The sequence below is a fragment of the Halichoerus grypus genome, chromosome 5, assembly GCF_964656455.1.
Source record: "Halichoerus grypus chromosome 5, mHalGry1.hap1.1, whole genome shotgun sequence".
NCBI classification, from domain to species: Eukaryota; Metazoa; Chordata; class Mammalia; order Carnivora; family Phocidae; genus Halichoerus; species Halichoerus grypus.
The window spans coordinates 117,776,929-117,796,523 of record NC_135716.1 but is presented as its reverse complement, the minus strand read 5'-3'; the positions used below and the strand labels follow the sequence as shown (position 1 = coordinate 117,796,523).

Genomic DNA, 19,595 nt, shown 5'->3' with positions numbered 1-19,595 from the left:
GGTTTCCTTCTGGATGTGGTCTTTGCTAGCGTCAGACAGTGAATGTTGATAAAGCACTCTGAGCAGCTAAGGAAGTGATGTCATATTCTTAGTATTCTATAACTAGGAATCATAAGTTTGAGAACTAGGCACGAATTTGGAAATTATCAAGTCCACTTCTCTTTTACAGAGATTCACAGATGAAAAATTAATTGACTTAGCTAAAAGCAAACAAAGTTAGTAAACTGCAAAGTAAGGACTAGATCCTAGCTCTCCTGACTCAGTCCAGGCTTTTCTATTGGTTTTAGTTGGTGGAGAGAATTTAAGTAGGACAAGAAGGCACCATGTCAACTCCTCCCTGATCCCTTCCTCTACCTCCACTTTAAGGGGTCTCTCTTCTCTTCAAGATCTAAATAAGAATGTCTTGTACCTCTATTCTTTGATTTGTATAATACCCTAGGCCAGTGGTTCTCCACCATGGCTACAGACTAAAATCATCTGGGGAGATTTTTAAAAAGTACAGATTTCTGGGTCCCAACCATAGAGATTTTTTTTATTTATTTGGTCTGGAGTAAGACAAAACATCAGTATTTCTTTTTAAACATTCCCCCCCAGGTGACTCTAATATGTAGACAGGATCGAGAACCACTATTCTGTGCCCTCTCCATAATTTCTACCTGTCTTGGGGGTAAAGGGTGGGAGGGGGGGGAAGGAGGGAGCTTATATTCTCATGTTATCTCTGGCCCCAGCTTCCAGAGATTTAGATCCATTCAGAGATAGTTATTTTACAGGTGCTATCCTTTTCAACCATGTCAACATAGGCAAGGACTCCAGTCTTTCTTTGATTCCCTCAAAAAACCCTATTCACATAGGGTAATAGGTTTTTCTCAGGTTTGGCAGGTTGGAGTATTGCAGTAATATGAACACTTAAAATCTAATACCGAATGCTGGTGTTCTTCAAAGACTTGACAACCCTGTCTTGTGGCTGAGGCCTCTTCTCACTCCCTTTTTTACATCTAGAGTGTGAATTGTATGGAAATAAAGTGTTATTATATGGAAATTATATTTCCCTGTCTCCCCATTCCTAGTGCTTCTAACAAAGGACATTTTTGCGTTCTCTTTTGCTGTATTGTCTACTGACCCCAAGCCTTCAAGGATTGCACCTTTCACCCCAAAGGACCTGTTGTATTTTCCTAAACAAAGATAATTCCCTCCCTAAGAGCAAGTCGGGGATTAGCTCTTCTGAAGGTCTGGTGAACATTGTGGTTGCTTCCCCCACATCTATTCTCTGTTTTCTTAGTAACTACCCCACTTTTCATTTGTATTATCTACACTGCCCCGTGTAGCCCACATAATTGGGGGACGTTAACCCTACCCGACTCTGGGCCAGAGGTTCCTTTCTTGGTTCACAAAACCTGTGGTGTCTCAGTAATATTTTCATGGTGCCTTGAGGCCAACCAAACCAAACCAAAACCAAAATAAACAAACAAAATACAACTCTCCTCCTCCCTCCCGCCCCACAAAAAACCCCTAACACTTTTGTTTATTAAGTATATAGATCCAAGCAGCCTAACAGTGAAATTGCGTGTGTTATCTGACAGGTATATCTGCGCTATTTTTGAAATGTTAAAATAGGCCACGGTGCTCCTGAGAGTTTGCTGCGATGCCCCAGCACGTCTCCATGCAATCAGGAAAGGGTAGCTCCAGTGTAAGTCAGCCCTTGTTTATAGTCAGTGTTTCAAAGATGGGCAGATGACCAATTCAGAATAATAAGAATAGACAAGATCCAAAAAAGTTTCCTTACTTTTCTGAGAAGATGAATGCCCCCCTCCCTGAATATAGGTGTGCAAGCATGTAATCAGAAGTGCTGGCAGTCACTGTGCTGTCCTGGACAGGGGCCTGCTTTATGATGAAGTACATGTGTGTTAGGTGGAGAAGAGACACAAGAGATTCTGGTTCTTGGATGGCATCATCGAGCAGATCAATCAAACCCACTGTAAAGTCTGCATTACTTTAGAACTACATGGACCAATAAACCTCCCTTGTTTTGGCAGCTTGAATTGAGTTTTCTCTTAATGTCTAAGGCAGACAAACAGCCTTTATCTCAATTTGGCTAAAATAGACTAAATTTGGCTATAATAGAAACGACCTGCCCCCCAAATGACTTTAAAAAAAGTTTATTTCTCTCTCTTTGAGGTCATAGTGTAGCATAGTCACCTGAGAGTTATCATGAGTTCAGGGTCCTTCTAGCTTTTTGCTCTTCCAGACCTAGGGCAGAGCATACCCCTGTCCTCATAGTATAAAATGGTATAAAATAGCTCTGGTGCTCCAACCATCACATCCTTTTTTTTCAAGCAGCAAATTCAGGAAGGGGAAAAAGGTACAACTCCTTCCTTTCAGTCCAGGGCCTGGATTTCATACCCAGCACTTCTTCTTTTCTCTCATTGGCAATACTTAGTCTCACTGTTATACCTAGCACAAAGGAAGCTGAGAAATGTGGACTTTCTTCCAAGTGGCAATGTGCTCATTTATTTATTTATTTATTTTTTAAAGATTTTATTTATTCATTTGAGACACAGAGAGAGAGAGAGCATGAGCAGTGGGAGAGGCAGAAGCAGGCTTCCCGCTGAGCCAGGAGCCCGATGTGGGGCTCGATCCCAGGACCCCAGGATCATGACCCGAGCTGAAGGCAGACGCCCAACCATCTGAGCCACCCAGGCACCCCGGCAATGTGTTCATTTAAAACTCAAGGTTCAATTAATAAAAAGGAAGGGTGGAATAAGAAGTTGGGAAAGGCAACTAGCTGGCAGTCATCAACTGAATCAGAAAGTAATATATTTTTACATCACCATTATATATATTTTGATCCCTTCGGTGATTGACATACTGTTTGAATCCAATTAAGTCAAGGTATCCAAGTCATCCCAGAAGGACAGATTATTTAAAAGCTTCCAGGGAGACAGAGTCACACCACTGACCCCTTGTGCGGGGCTTTGCAGCAATGCTTGGCATGTGGTAGATGCTCAATACATGTTTGTTGAATGTTGAGTGAATGAATCATTTTTAGCACTGCATTTCAGCATTTCAATAACTCTTAAAATCCTCCTAAAATCTCCTAATGCAATTTCCTGCAAGACACGATCAGAGCTCAACCTTTACTGAACAGCAAAGAGGAGTTGCCCATCAACATTTGTGCCCTACCCTTCTGTGTAATCAACACTGGTCACCAAATCTCGGACTTTGACTAGCTTTGGTTGCCCTCCAGAGGCCCTTCTCAGATTCTCCCTAACAAGCTCAAGGATGGGACCACACAAACTTCTTACCCAAATAGAGATCTGGGTTTCCTTCCTCCTTCCTCTATTCCTACTTGAAGAATTCATTCATTCATTCATTAAGATTTTATTTATTTATTTGAGAGAGAGAATGTGTGCATACCAATGGGTGGGGGAGGGGCCACGGGCAAGGGAGAAGCAGACTGCTTGCTGCGATGTGGGGCTTGATCCCAGGACCCCGAGATCATGACCTGAGCCGAAGGCAGATGCTTAACTGACTGAGGCACCCAGGTGCCCTGTCCTACCTGATGAATTTAGTATCATGTTCATTTTCAAGCCACAGGACTTCAGAGCTCAGAAGAAATGTAGACTTTTCTATTCAAGTCTGATGGCCTATGTGCCTAATGAGAATTAGAGCAATAACTCACTTCAGATACATTGTTTTTAACATGCAAGTGTTATCAACAGAGAGAGATAGAACACATGATATGTATCGTTTACTCTGTAAGAATTTCCCCCTAAAAAGACACAGGATTTTTAGAGAACAGTGAGCTCTTCCTAAGCAGTTGTATTTCAATAATCTAGTGGAGTTCTGCATTGTTTTCTTTCACATGAGAGCTATTTCTCTGAAGTGCCAGTTATTTTACTCAGTATGATATTATTCTGAATGAGAGTTGGTAGCATTTTCTGTTCAAGGACATAGCAATTTACTTCTAGAATGAATTTTCTCCCCCTGCCTTCATATGCCAATACATGTAGGAACTGATATCTGGTGAATTCCAGATAGAGCCAATGTTTCTCACAGTGTGATCTATGGATTACCTACATCCAAATCATGCAGTGGTTTCTGGGTTCCATCCCAGCCTTGTCGAATCAGAATTTCTCCTGGTCAATCTGACGAATGTGATGTGCATTTCAAATGTGCACTTCATGTGATTCTTGAGTACACTAAAACTTGAAAACCACTAACTTAGACTTCTCAAATTAAATTAACATGATTTTTATACCTAAAAGGTATTATTACTGCTACTGATATTACAACTACTAGTAGTTGCATATTGAGCAATATTGAGCTCTTATCACTTGCCAGAGTGTGGATGGAAAAACAAATGAGGCAAACAATGAATCATGGAACACTATATCAAAAACTAATGATGTAATGTATGGTGATTAACATAATAAAATGAAAAAAAAAAAGACAAACAAATGAGTGATGAGAAAATGTGCACAAAATGCAATAGATTCAACACCTTTCATTTAGTTTCCAATTGGCTTTTTTTTTGGTTGAAACTATATGATGAGTCACCTCTGGATATGTGGTCACAGCTTTGAACTTAATCCCACTTCAGAAAGAAATTAAAGGGAATGGCTGTTGTAACATATCTGGAAATCTTCCTTTTTTTTTTTTTTTTTTTTTAATCTGTAGACAGGTAGTGTTTGAGTAACAGTGGGCCCCAACCACAGCATCCAGTGATCATCTATGAAAAGTAGATTTAGAAGTATTCTTAAAGATTGCTGGACTAATATGACATTGTGAAAGATAAAAATAAGGAAAGATACTGATTATTTTTTTAAAAGATTTATTTGTTTGAGAGAGAGAGAGAGTGAGTGAGCAGGGGAAGGAGCAGACGGAGAGAATATCCAAGCAGACTCCCGCTGAGCACGGAGCCCGACGTGGGGCTTGCTCTCAAAGGCCAGGAGATCAGGACCTGAGCCAAATCCAAAAGTCAGATGCTTAACCAATTGAGCCACCCAGACGCCCCAGTCAGTGATTATTAATAGCAGGGTAATAATACTAGTGGAATGGTTTTACAGGAAGGTGGTGGCAAATTGAATTTCTTTTGTATGTCATTATTTCTAAGGATGGTCCAAATTCTGGTATTGTATGAGGTAGTATGGATGGTTTCCCTAGAGGCTGGAGAATAATTCATGGTTAAAATGTCACTTCTAATTTAGTGTCTACGTTTTACCATATGCTTTATTAACCTTCAGCCAAGCAATAGGATACTCATCAACACCTAAGGCATTTAATACATGTGATTTCCAGAGAAACAGTAACCCAAAACTCAACCATCCTCCCTCTAGCTCAACTGATACATTCCCTAATCCCTTCAACATCAAGGGTACTGGTGTTGGCATGGCTGAGAGTGTCACATAGGTCATGCTATGATGTACAATTTCAGTCCACGACACAATAATTATCCTGGGTTTTTTTGTGGGGGGGCAGTTTTTGCCAACTCAATTCAGCCAGAGAACAATAGGACACTGCTGGAGATGGAGGGCATGTAAATGTTTAAGTGATTTTTTGGTATGCCTTCAGGGTGAGTAAAGATAAAAAATAAACGGAAAAGAGTAAAGGACAGAGACTCCAAATTTGGATGAGCCACTGACTGCTGCCAATGGAAACTGAAATGAGAGCCAACCCCGTTAGTGTCTTACAAGCTTAGACATGGGATGTCTACCCGAGCCACTGTCAGTTGAATATGTCTGAGCATAGCTCATTCCCAAAATGTGAATCTAGGTCAGTGAAATCCCGCAACATACTTTTGCCCACCAATTTTCTATGGTTTATTCCTGTGTAGATGGGGAGGACTGAGTTCATGGTGACAGGGAGAGTTGGAACTCTTTTCCAAAAATTCCACCAAAGTCACCCCATCTGGTAGTCATTTCTGAAATCATTTTGTTCCTCACTGTCCCCTAGGACCTAGTACAAGGCCTGGTACAGCACAGGAGTTCTATAAATATCTGTCAAAGTGCTGATCTGCTCCTTTTTTCTCCTGTGCCCCTTAAATCCCTCAGTCACAGTGTTCTGTTACTTCTCTAAATGGAACTCAGCTTCTGCATGGCCCTTTCTATTTTCACAGCTACTTCTCTAGTCCAGACTCTCCTCTTCTTTATTTCTGGACTATGTGATGGCACCTAATTTTATTACTCCTAATCTTTATGCCTGTTAAATCATTACAGGCAGGGCGCCTGGGTAGCTTAGTCGTTAAGCATCTGCCTTCGGCTCAGGTCATGGTCCCCGGGTCCTGGGATCGAGCCCCGCATCGGGCTCCCTGCTCAGCAGGAAGCCTGCTTCTCCCTCTCCCTCTCCCCCTGCTTGTGCTCCCTCTCTCGCTGTGTCTCTCTCTGTCAAATAAATAAATAAAATCTTTGAAAAAAAAAATCATTACAGGCACACTGCCAGATAGATTTTTTTTTCTAAAATACCACCTTCAGCTTTTACACCTCTGCTAAAAAATTTTGAGTGCCTCCCCACAGCCTGCAGACAAGAAAACCCTCATTTATTGGCCTTTGGATCAGGCCCAACTTACATCTAGAAACTGAACTTTTTTTCCCCTTGCTCCAGCCATTGTCTGTTGATTATAAAATAGATATTCCCCCCAGCTATCCTGTTTGTAATCACCACTCCTCCTCTATGACAGGCTTGCTGTTCATTCTGGTCCACTTGGACTTTGACTCCCACCTCCTGTGATCACACCTTCCTTAGAACTCCTATCCCTTCCAGGAGAACCCCACACCTACTAGTCATTTATCTTGTGTTATAATGTGACAGTATTTATCTTTTAATGTCCTGTCCTGTTTCTTCAATTAAGCCAGAGGGGCCTTGAGGGAGAGACTGTTTCTCACTCATCTCAGTGTCCCCTGTGCTTGGGACAGAATCTTCGTCTGTTGCTGCTCAGTAAGAGTATTGCTGGATGGTGCTCAGGAAGCTCAAGCTTTAAGCTCATCTGTGACTCTTTTCAATTGCCCGCTGCTTTATTTTTTTCTACTGCCTTTTAAAAAGCCTTTCTGCAAAAGGAACAGTAATGAGAGGTTTTAGAAGCTTCACCCCCCCTCTTTTTTTAGAGGAGAGAGAGAGAGAGAGAGAGACAGAGAGCGCAAGCATGTGGGGAGGGGGAGGGGCAGAGGGAGATGGAGGGAATGAGAATCTTAAGCTGGGCAAGGAGCCAGAGGCAGGTCTCAATCTCAAGACCGTGAGATCATGACCTGAGCTGAAATCAAGAGCCAGATGCTTAACTGACTGAGCCACCCAGGTGCCCCGAAGCATCACCTTTTTTTCCTATTGGATTTTTATGTATAAATTAGAAAATGATATTGTTTGTTAGATATCCAATTTGATAGTTATATTCAACTGGTGCCTCCTCAAAGAAAAATGGAATTAGGTTGGAGTCTTCTGTGGTTTTCTATCCTCAAACAGGCATGAAGATATTCAGCTAAGCACAAGTCTCCCATCACCTACAGCCATTGAAAGAACAATGTCACAGTGGTCAAGAGTCTATGGTCAACCCACTTTGGAACTATCCCTATGGCTGGTGCTCTAAAATTAAGTGGTTGCTACTTTTTGCCAGGTGCTTGCACATCCACATGTTCAAGACACAGTCCTTCACCTTAACTGCCCATCCTGAAGCTTCTGATGGGAAGGAATGAAGCTCTCATTCCCCAGGGAGGCTGATTTAACTTTGCTTGTTCAGGATGAGACTGAGTACAGGAGAGAGGGGTCACAGAGGGAGAAATGGTGGCAAAGCCAGAAGGACAACCCATGAACTGGGATTCTAAGTTACCTGCTTAGCCCTTGTTGCCATTTTGGCTCTTTAGACAACTATGCTTCTTTACTAATCAACATGATTATTTTTAAAGGTAAGTTCTTCTTTAATATCAGTAATGGTGGGAAGTTTAACCTTTTTGTCTCTTTGGCACAAATCTTCACACCTGGAGATCAGGTCCTGTTAGATTTTTCTGTGTGTGTGTGTGTCTCTGTGTGTGTGTGTTGGGGGAGGGGGTATGGAAACATGAGTCAAAGGCAAATATCCTGTCCTCAGAAAATGATAACAGCAATTTTTTGGTGATTTGGAGTATTTTAATAAGGAATTTTAGCATGCCAAATGGAGTAGATGATGGCATTCAAGTTATTATCCAGTTAGGTATTATATTTTAAGTTATACAATGTTGAAATCTAGGCAGCAAAAAGGTAAGGAGCTTCTAGCTTTTGATAGCTTTAATCATGACACTTTCTCTACTTTTACTGCAACTTGGAATACATACTTTTGTACCTATGATGCATAGTGGTTGGCTTCTTCAGGTGTGTATTACTCAGGATTCTAAGTAGGTGCTTTTAGAAGTTGCAGAAATCCTTGAAGGCAGTGGCTCTCAATTAATCTGTGTTCCAGAATCACCTGTGGAACTTTTTAAAAATGCAGATGTGATCCAGACCCAGAACATTAGGATTTTCTGAGGCAGGTCCAGGGCAGTGTGTCTTCAGAAAGTTCCTCAGGTGGTTTTAAGCCACACCTCTCATTAAAAACCACTAATTTAAGGTCACTTAGGCTTTTTCTCTTTTAAGTAAAAGTCTTGGACTCAAAGGCTACCCAACAGAGGCTTGAATTCCCCCTATAACATCCCACAAAGTCTGCTGAATATTTATCAATGTCCCATCATATAATGGACAGAATAAGCAGCACTTTAAATGTAATTTCTTCCTCTTTTTTCTCTCTGAAATTATTCTTGAAAGCTCAAGAGGATAAAAGCCCTATTATTATTCCCTTTCTCCTACTTGGCCAATTTTGCCTTCTTCCTGCCTTGGAACTGGTGCTGAAATTCAGCATGGCTGTTTTGGTTCCACAGCTTCAGATTATTTATGGCCCTACCGTGCCAAGTATTTTATTTTGGCCACCCCAGCCTTGTTGGCATACAGCTCTGGGAATATCGTCAGATAAGACAACTGTAGCCAGGAAAAGAAGCATCAACAGTTGTTACAAACTCAGAGGCTATTTGGTTTTCTGTTAATTTCTTAATTCAGGCATGGTAGATTTAAAAAAAAAAATTATTGTTTTGTGGATCTGGTGAATACAACTGGAACAGACAACCAAATAATAAGACTAAATTAAACCCACAATAGGATTGTCAGCATGCGTTTCACAGTAAAGACCCAAAGTGGGAAATCTTGTGGCTACACATTGTAATTCCCTGTGACAACAACAACTTGAAATGCAGAGTCTTTATTTTTCCATTTCAACCACCCCGCTGATACTAGTTAGCTCTCATTCTGTCTTTTGGTTTTTGCTATTTGTTGTTCCACTTGTCATCAAAGGAAATTCCAGGCAATAAAAAAACATACAAAATCCAAACACATTAAGGGTTTTTCCATCTTCTTTCTTTATATGACCATCTATAAAATAACATGGACATTTTTGGACATAAAATCAATGCTGAAGCTGAGTCAAAAATGAGAGGAAATACTGTCTGAGTGACCTCTATTATATAGTTAGTCATTCAAAAGAAAAAACATGCTTCGTGCTATGCAATTTAAATTAGCTGCAAAGCAGCCCATGTGCTCATTCAAGGAATCTTACAAATGCAGCTAGTTATTTCAGGAAGTAGATAAGAAACCCAAAGACATTTCCATCAAGATACATCATGAGCGTCATAATTTAAAATTACAAGTCTACTGGAATTGCACTTACTAGATTTCAGCTCCATTTACATGACAAAGACAAAAAAAAGGAGTGGTGATCTCATAATTCTTTTCTTACACATCCTTTCAGTACTTCTATCGAAAGCATTTTAAAATAATAATTCATCGTGATACAAAAGAATAGAATTATTAATCTAAAAAAAGGCCAATAAACAAAATTGCAGATGCCAAAAGAGGAAAAGAACTGGTTTCTGCAAGGGGTTAGGAAGGTGAGGGTGCTCTCCTTGCTGTCTGGCCGGCAGATGGCACAGCCCCCCAGCCTGTCAGCACCGCGGCCCCTCCAGCTTGGAGCTGCCTCCTCTGATTAGTTTGGGGAAAGTTTTAGCTAAATGTCACTTCCCCACCTCTTCCCACCTTCTCTGCCTCTCTCTCTTTGTCCACCTTCCTTCCTTTCTTTTTTTCCCCCCTAATTGACTGGAAGACTGAATGCTACCAAGGAGACTGAGTTAAAAATCAATACAGTGAGTCCCTCCAGAGGGCAGGAATTACAGTTTGTCCTCTTATGACAGAAAGCATGTAATTAATCCAGGTTCCTGGAAAGGAAGTCGATTTTGGAATGGATCTAGGAAAAAATGGATAGGGTGTGGTGCAAATCTACTCTTTGCCGTGCCTTTGCCTCCCCAACTTTACTGAGGTATAACTGACAATTAAAACTTGTATATATTTAAGGTATAAGGGCTAGGGAGAGGGAAAATGGGGAGATGTTGCTCAAGGGGTACAAAGTTTGTCTTTTTTTTCCTTAGTTAATAAAATAAAAAACAGCCTAGTCTGCAGTAAAGACAGGAATCATGTAGAAGGTAAAGCAGGGGTTTGAGAGTTAGACCCTGTTATTGGAAAATTATTTATGTAAGTTAATCCCAGCCCACTTCCAATAATACATTATATACATATTTTTGTAAACTTTAAGAATTAAACATACAAAGCAGCCCCCTGGACCATGACTCCCTCACTCCTTAAAGTACCACTATTCTGACTGCTGATACCATAGTTTTGTCTCCTGTTTAAATGAATGAAATAACAGAGTATGTATTTCTTTATTTTTTACTTTTTAAGTTTTTTTAAAAAGATTTTATTTATTTATTTGAGAGAGAGAGAAATCGAGAGACAGAGCAGGAGTGGAGGGGGCGGGGCAGAGGGAGAGGGAGAAGCAGACTCCCCACTGAGCAGGGAGCCCGCTGAGATGAGGGGGTGGGGATGGATCCCACTTCCCTGAGATCGTGACCTGAGCTGAAGGCAGGTGACCTGAGCTGAAGGCAGATGCTTAACCGACTGAGCCACCCAGGCGCCCAAGAATATGTATTTCTTGGTGATTGACTTCTTTTGCTCAAATTATGTTTGTGACCAGCAGTTGCAGATGTGTAGCAACTGGAGTTCTTACCATCTTTGAGAAGGCAAACATTCCTTCTGCAAGAGTACTAGTAGGTCTAGTGCCTGTGTAAGAATTAATTAATCCTACACTGTTTTCTTTAATAGCCAGAAGGGCAGGATGAAGGTATGCTTAGAGGCATGTGCAGAATGATGGAAAGTGTGGGGGGAAAACTATAGAATGGACAGATTGCTCTGAAGATGGATTTTGCTTAGATAATAGTATTTCTAGGATAAGACTTGATGTTAAATGTCTTTAGGTATTTGTTCAAATCAACCTAACCTCCAGTACCTTGGCCATATCAACAGTAAAATGCAGGAATAATATGTCCTCTTTTCTTCCTTCCCTTCATTAAATATACTCTGTATTAAATGTGTATTAAATGTGCCCTGTATTAAATGTGTTCTGGGCTTTTCAGCAGAGAGTCGCTAAAGTCTTCCTTGATTGATGATTTCATTTAAATATACAATGCACACACTACTAAATCTACTACAACCTAGACAGGTATGATGACTATCTCCATAAGATCCCACTTCATTAACCAAGAATCGATTGCAACCCATTACAAAGTGTTTCAAATGCAGTAAGACTATCCAGAAACCCTTGGGCTCTCAGCTTTGCATGAATATATAAGAAGTAGTTTTCTGGTTCTGAAGGAGGCAAGTATCCAGCAAGTAGTGACAGATGTGGGAAGTATTCAAGCTCTCAGTGTGTGGCACAGGAAGGCACAATTCACCTCCATTTAAATGCTATGCCCTTCAAAAAGATGCCCAAGTGGCTGCGGGCTTCTCTACAGAGACACCAAGATTTGCAAGGGAAGAACAGGCATCTGGGACAAACTCACATCTTTCCTCACAGGTCAGATCCTGGACACCATAGCAAAAAATGGGAAGAGGGGGTGGATAGTTGGAGAGAGGGGAGGAGAAAGAGGAAGCTCAGATGAAACAAATGTATAGCAAAATAACTGGGAAAATCTTTCCAACTGAAAAAGAATGAGTATGGAGTGAGGCGGGCAATTGGGGAGAGGAAAATTAAGGACCAGGACATCTGATTCCAGAAGATCGTATTCAAAATGTTTTGTTTCATCAGATCTCAGTATTTTCATCTATAAAATGGAAAAAATAAAACCGATATATGTTCACTATGTGCAAGTGATCTGTCTCTATCCATTTGTCTTCCTGCCTACCTATATCAGTTTTATTATCTCCAAATTAGTAGTAGGACTTACCACACTACCAATTTTAATGACTTTTCTAATACAAGAGCCAAAACTGTTCTCAAATACATAAACAGTTCAGCTCACTAAATGTGAATTTCAGCAAACCACCTAGTTCTGACCTGAGAACATGACTGCATGGAGTTCTCATTATTCTTCCATTCAGTTTATTCCTCGGCTTTCACTACAAAGAGAAGTTTTTGATGCTAGAAACATGGTAGGTGGGCATTTGCCAACTCTACGGGCCCATAGTTTAGGAAGCACATTTGCTGATGGAAAATATGATCTCCAAAGAGTGAATACTGTTCCAGTAAGTGAAGATTATTTATAGCTTCTGACACAGAAGGTTTCAAGTATAGAGTGAACATCATTAATTACACTAACTCAAATAAACTCTACAGGAAAGAGGACTATAAAGTCCACACAGGATGCCCTTAAATGATGTGATCTTAGAGGACTAGACTTGATGATGAGATGGGAAATGAATGGAGAAATGGTAGTGAGTCCAAGGCATACAATGGGACTTGGGGCTTGGCTTTTTTTCCCTAGGTTATCAGTGGTCCTCTTTTCTGATTGCAGCATCTTCCCCCTTCTTTCTTTCTTTCTTTTTTTTTTCCAAAAGGAATGGTGGTCCAACATCTCTAAAGCAATACAGACCTCTCTGTTCAGAAGCCCAGACTCCTGCTTCATGGAGATAAACTCATCTTCTTCCTCACTTTTAAGTTGCTATCTCTTCAGACTTCACCTGCTCCATCCCTCCAACCAGCCATATCTCCAGGAGCCCATGGGAAAACTCCTTATTGGTTGGACTAGTTTGCTCAAATCTCATGTATTATCTGGTTCAGTCTTTGTCTATACTGTGTTCCCACCTGGAACACGGTCTCACTGAATCCCGCCTTGCCAAACCCTTTAAGACCCATGTCTAGCCCCATTTTTGTCCACAAGGTTCTCTCTGAATATCTAGCCCTCAAGGAGCTCCATCTTATCCTGTGAATAGCAGTCAGGGCTACTTCACATAATGTTTTGCTAGTTAACCATATTGTATTATCTCTTAGTTTGTTACATGTTCGTTTCTCCAGACTATTTAAGTTAGGGACCTATCTGAATTAGGGACCAAGCTCTTTGAGTTAGGGATCTAGTCTACCCAGAATGGCAGATGGAGCTACTTTTTGTAATTCGTCTACCCAGAGGATGTTCCATCTGCTAATTAACACAAGAGCACAGTATAGGCCAGCTTCAGCCCTCTCCTTCCCTTAAACTCAATTTCAGACATGTGCTGACCAACCCAGCTAACACGGATAGATACCACAGTTAGTCCCCGAGGAGAAAAATAATCCTTCTAGATCCTTTCAGTGATACCATCCATCAAATGTTTTCTTTCAAGACACCACCTTTCCTATATGTGGAAAGCAACACAGCCTTCCCGATGCAGCAGAACAAAAGACATTCTCTAAAGGAAATATAGAAAAAACCACCAATTTCAAATTCTGAGGCAGCCTGTTCAGCAACAATTGTTAAAAGTCCTAGAAATACAATCAAAGATACAGTAGGAGGAAAGGAAGATGGAAAGGCCAGGAGAGCTGGGTGAAGTTGCAGGCAGGGTGGGGGAACTCAGCAATTGGCAGGCAATGATTTCTTCTGAGACAAAAGGCACCAAGTCTAGCACTGAGGTAGACGAGTAAAGACCTAAAAGGGCAAAAAAATTAATTGTGCACCCCGGAACACACAGATTTCTTCTTTTTGCCTGAGAGGAGCTTCTGTCTTTGGTCACAATGGTGTTGATCTGAGAAGGCTTGAGTACCAGCCTGTTCTCATCCTGCCACTCCTGCTTGCTGCCCACCCAGTAGACAGAATTAGAAAAACCATGTGGCAGGCATTGCCTGCTGCATTTCTTTTTTTTTTTTTTTTAAGATTTTATTTATTTATATGACAGAGAGAGACACAGTGAGAGAGGGAACACAAGCAGGCGGAGCGGGAGAGGGAGAAGCAGGCTTCCCGCCGAGCAGGGAGCCCGATGCGGGGCTCGATCCCAGGACCCTGGGATCATGACCTGAGCCGAAGGCAGACGCTTAACGACTGAGCCACCCAGGCGCCCCTGCCTGCTGCATTTCAAAGGAGCATAGTTTTGTATCTACCTTTAGGGCCTTCTGTGCAGATTCGCTGGATCCAATTGCGATTAGATTAGGCCCAGCCATGCTGCAGAAACTCTTCAAATGCAAAGCATCAGCCACCGGGACTGTGGAGACCGCATAGTCCTATGTGTATAATAGAAACAAGCAGTTTGGCATTGCAGAATAATTCTAAAACTGATTTAAACCTGCCTGAAACATGGCTATTTCTAGGTCCTGAATATTTGGAAGAAAAACTGGGACCTGTAGGTTTTGATATTGCCAGTTAAATAAAGACTACTTTTTTTTTTTTTTTTTTTTTTTTAAGAGAGAGTGAGCACTGCATAGGGTGGAGAGGGAGGGGTAGAGGGAGAGAATCTTAAGCAGGCTCCCTGCCCAGCTCCATCTCAGGACCTTGAGATCATGACCTGAGCCAAAATCAAGAGTTGGACACTTAACTGACCGAGCTACCCAGGCACCCCAATAAAGACTACTTTTAAGAAGAAAGTGCAGAGCCTCCTTCCAGATGTGTGATTGTGTCAATGGCTAGCTTTGCTGGTTGATCCATGGAGTAGGCTACTCTGGAAGGCCATGTCTGAGTATCCTGTGCAAAATAGAGCCTCACGTCCTCAAGGGGAAAAGAGCTTCCTAAGCAATCTGGTGAGCCAATCTATTAATAATCAGTGGAGTAAAGGGACCTTGAGAGGATGTATGTGCAATATCTAGCCCAGTTTCCAGTACATAGTAGGTACTAAGTACAAGTGATCCTTGATTCCATTGTGAAAAATCCATGTTTCATGTTTGAGTCAGTTGGGTCTCCAGATTTTTTTGAAAGTCATTTATTTTGCAGGAAATCTGCCAGGTGGCTATATGATTATACACTGGGAGAACAAAGAAGATGTCTACAACCTTGTCTTTTGCGGCTATGGTCGCCCAATGCAGCCTATTTATTGAGAAATTTGAATATGATAGCTCTTAAAACTTTTAGCAAATGTACAAATATTAGGAATTATTTTGCAGAGCTGGTGACATATAGATACCATTATTCATGACATGCTGATTTAATGTGTTTATGAATATTTATTAATTACTGCATGCCAGACATCAATGATCTAACTTTACCTACCTTAAAAGTATCGGCCAAGATTTCAGCACCTCGTTGATTTGTCCTTTTGGAAAGGCCCACAAAAAATTCTCTGCCTATAATAAATGTCATGGAACACAGTGAGTACAAGGCACCAGGGACGGCACGCTGTTTCTTTATATTATATACTGACCTTGAAGCCCCACACAGTTCTTTCCTACCACACAAGGCAGCTCTGCTTGTACTCTGACCTCTGCTCTCTTTACACAGATCTGATTTCAAGCTATTGTCCTTAGAAATAAACTTGTTCAAATACACAGAGGCAGAAAGTAGAATAGTGGCTACCAGGGTCTGAGGGGAGGAGGAACTGGGAAGTCAGTCTAGTGGGTATGAAGTTTCAGCATGAGAAGGTGAAAACATGCTGGACATGGATGGTGGTGATGGTTGCACACTGAACTACACACTTAAAAATAGTTAAATGGTAAGTTTTATGTTATATAGATTTTAGCACAATAAAAGAAAAAACGTTCCACTTAGGAAATAACAGAATTAAACACCTTCTTGTGTAATAAAAAATTAAGTAATAGCAATGACAAGTTAGTAATTCTTCCTTTTTTTTCCCTAAAAGAATGATACTAGACATTCATGATAAAGTCAGATTCCTTTTCTTATAACGACGATGTAAAGGCTGAAGAAACTATCTGCATAAAGGGAGTTAAGGGCTGATTGGTCTTCAGGCCTGACCTCTAAAGAGATATCCTTAAAACTCTTATTTGTTGTTTCAAGTCAAAACATCAGAGATGCCTATTTGCAAAGTACTAAAGTTTAGGAGGATGGAAATTTCTAGTCATTTGGCTTTTCTGAAATTCCATAAATTTTCTTCTCAGAAGGCAAAACACCAAATAAAAATGGCCCCTCAGTGAGAGGCAAACAATTATAGTAGATAGTATTAAGCAATATATAATTGTGAAGATTCTTAACTTCCCTTAATTCTTTGAGAAGAATTCTACATGAAATGTGAAAAAATATTCAAAGAGAAATCAGTATATATTTTGATCCAGAACATTAGGATAAAGTATAAGAAGAAAACCCAGGTACAAAGAATTGCTTGATAGACTTTACAAATGTTACAAACTTAATCCTCACAATGTCTTTAAAAAAGAGGTAAATGACCTAGGTCAAATGATGTTATGATAAGTTCCAGTGGTGTATGCTCTTCCAGGCAGAGGACTCTTTGGTGGCACACTGACAGGTTTTTTTATTTTTGTTTTTATTTTTGTTTGGTAATGGTATGTCTCTGTTGTCACTTGAGAAAACTCACTACATACAAATCAAAACTTAACTAAGAGAAAGATCTTTTATTTGGCAAAATTATTACTCACTTTATTAAAAAAGCTGAAATTAAAAAAAATTCCTTAATTCTTCTAAGATAAAAATAGATTTATAAATTAGATTTATACATAATTTTTAGGAAAAATATTTAATGGATTAAGCAAATTTAAACAAATTTATAATGGGGTGTGCACACTATTTCTATTTTAAAAGACTAAGGTAGCAAAGCACAAAGAAAAGCAAACTGCTTATCTCTTTAAAAAGTCAGTTGGACTTCTGTTTCTGGCAGTATGGGGGACTAGATCCCCTAAATGGTCTTTCTTTTTTTTTTTTTTTTTAAGATTTTACTTATTTATTTGACGGAGAGAGAGAGAGAGAGAGAGCACAAGCAGGGGGAGAGGGAGAGGGAGAAGCAGGCTCCCTGCTGAGGGAGCCCGATGCGGGCTCAATCCCAAGGTCCTGGGATCATGACCTGAGCTGAAGGCAGACGCTTAACCGACTGAGCCACCCAGGCACCCTGAAATTCCTAAATTTCACCCTGAAATTCTGATGAAAATAACTGAACTTCTGGAACTGAAATATTAAAAAACATGTTTGTTGTTGTTATGTCTCTTATGTCATCTTTTTCTGTTATCAATCCACCCTTTCATCTCATTCATTTATAGGAGAAGCCAGGTCATTTATCCTATTGATGATCCTACGTTCTGGATTTGACTGGTTGTTTCCCTGTGTATTATGTAACATGAAATTGTTCCTTTATCCTCTGTATTTTCAGTAAACTGATAGTTTCATGTAGATATTTAACTAGATTCTTGTTAAAAAAAATTTTTTTTTGATAGGACTACTTCAGAGGTGGGGCCATAGTACTGTATCACAACATGAGGCACAGGACTGAGAGCCACATTGTCAGTGATACTAGAATATCTGTGCGTTCAAGTGGTATCAGACTGACCCCTCCGTTATAAAGTTCCCCATCAAGCTTTCATATAAACGTTTTAACAGCCTTGGATGATCATTACACAGATCCATTATTTTATTAGAAATCTAAATTTATTGGCTAGAATTCTTTAAAAAAAAAAACCAAAACTTTCTCAATCAAGTATTTGGTCTACTTGAAATAGAATTCATATAGGAAAGATAGCTAAATGCCCGAATCTTTCCTTCACTTATTAACTATCAGAGTAGCAAGATGGTGTCCCCAGCAACTTACAATAATGACCGATATGTTTTTTAAATAATATTATTATCCACGAATGAGTCAAAGAATAAATCATAATGGAAATCAGAAAACATTTAAAACTAATGATAACAAATATATATCAAAACACAAAGGATTCAGCTAAAGCAGTACTTGAAGGGAAAGTTATATAGCTTTAACTGCTTGCCTTAAGATGAGAAAGGTTCCACATTAAATAGACAAAGTTCCAACTTGAAATGTAAGAAAAAAAGAACAGAATAAAAACAAAGAAATTTGAGGGAAAGAATTAAAGATAGAAACAGGAAAAGGAAAGGAAATATACAAGAGAAAGAGAATTCAACAAAGCCCAGAATTGGTTCTTTGAAAAGATGAATAAAATTGACAGATCTCTGGCACAAAAGAAAAAAGAGAAGGCACAAATAAACATTACGAATGAAAAGGGGACGTAACTATAATGCTATGAAGCTTAAAACAGATATTAAGAAGATATGAAGTAGTTTATACCCAACATTTCAAAAACTTAGATAAAATATTAGAAAACAGAACTCACAAAAACTGACTCAGAAAACACTCAATAGTCATGCAACCATTAAAGGGATTGAATCAGTTTAAAATCTCCCCACAGAGAAAGTACCTGGCCCACAGAGCCTGTTTTTAGGTAAGTTCTACCAAAGTTCAAGGAATGCACAATTCAAATAGTACCGATTCTAGAGAACAGAAACGTAGGAAATATTCCCTAATACATGTTATGAGGTTAACATAATTCTTTTATCAAAGCCAGAGAAGGAAAGCAAGCAAGAAAAATTACTGGTCACAAAAACAAAAGTCTTAAGAAAAAAATTAACAAACTAAATCTAGCACTGTAGTAAAAAGAAAGTATATCAAAATGGAGTTTGACTTCATCCCAGGGATGCAAGACTGATCAAATATCAGAAAGATCAATTACTGCAATTAACCACATCAACAGATTCAATAAGAAAATCATATACATTTCACTGGAGCAAAAAGAGTTTATCACCTGAAACTCCATTTCTAGCTGTTTACTTTAGAGAAACTCTTATACACATTCCCAGGAGACACAAGAATGTCCACAGCAGCACTGAAGATAATTGAAAAAAAAAACTGGAAAACACTCAAATATCCAACAGCAGTAGAATGAATAAATGCACTGTGGTAATTCTTAACCATGGAATACCACACAGTAGTGAAGACAAAAAAACTATAGCTACACTTATCAAGTTAGATCAAAAGCAGACAAATCACAGAATAGTTCATATAGTATGATCCTAATCATATAAAGTTATAAGACAAGCAAAACTAAACAATTTTTTTTTTTTTTTAGGAATTTATAGTTTAGGAATACATAGATTGAGGTAAAACTCAAAGAAAGACAAGGCAGTGATTAATACAAAATGCAGGACAGTGGTTACCTCAGGCTGAGAGGAGAGAGAGGTTGGGAGTGGGGCTCCTATGGTCCTGGCAATATTCTGTTTCTTAAAGCCAGGTGGAGGCACCAGGTGCTCATTTTATCCTTGGTCTTTAAACTGTACATAGACATTGATAAT

The 19,595-nt window shown here is 39.7% G+C and overlaps 1 protein-coding gene across 3 annotated transcripts in view; it reads right to left on the bottom strand.

The window, feature by feature from the left end:
- DDAH1 (dimethylarginine dimethylaminohydrolase 1) overlaps window positions 1–19,595 on the bottom strand; it is a 131,809-nt gene that overhangs the window by 17,119 nt on the left and 95,095 nt on the right. For all 3 annotated transcript variants that reach the window (XM_036064707.2, XM_078072809.1, XM_078072808.1), the window contains exons 3-4: window positions 15,543–15,616; window positions 14,444–14,563 (exon numbers count right to left, since the gene is read on the bottom strand). In XM_036064707.2, the coding sequence (XP_035920600.2) occupies window positions 14,444–14,563; window positions 15,543–15,616 (194 nt within the window). The remainder of the gene's footprint in view (window positions 1–14,443; window positions 14,564–15,542; window positions 15,617–19,595) is intronic.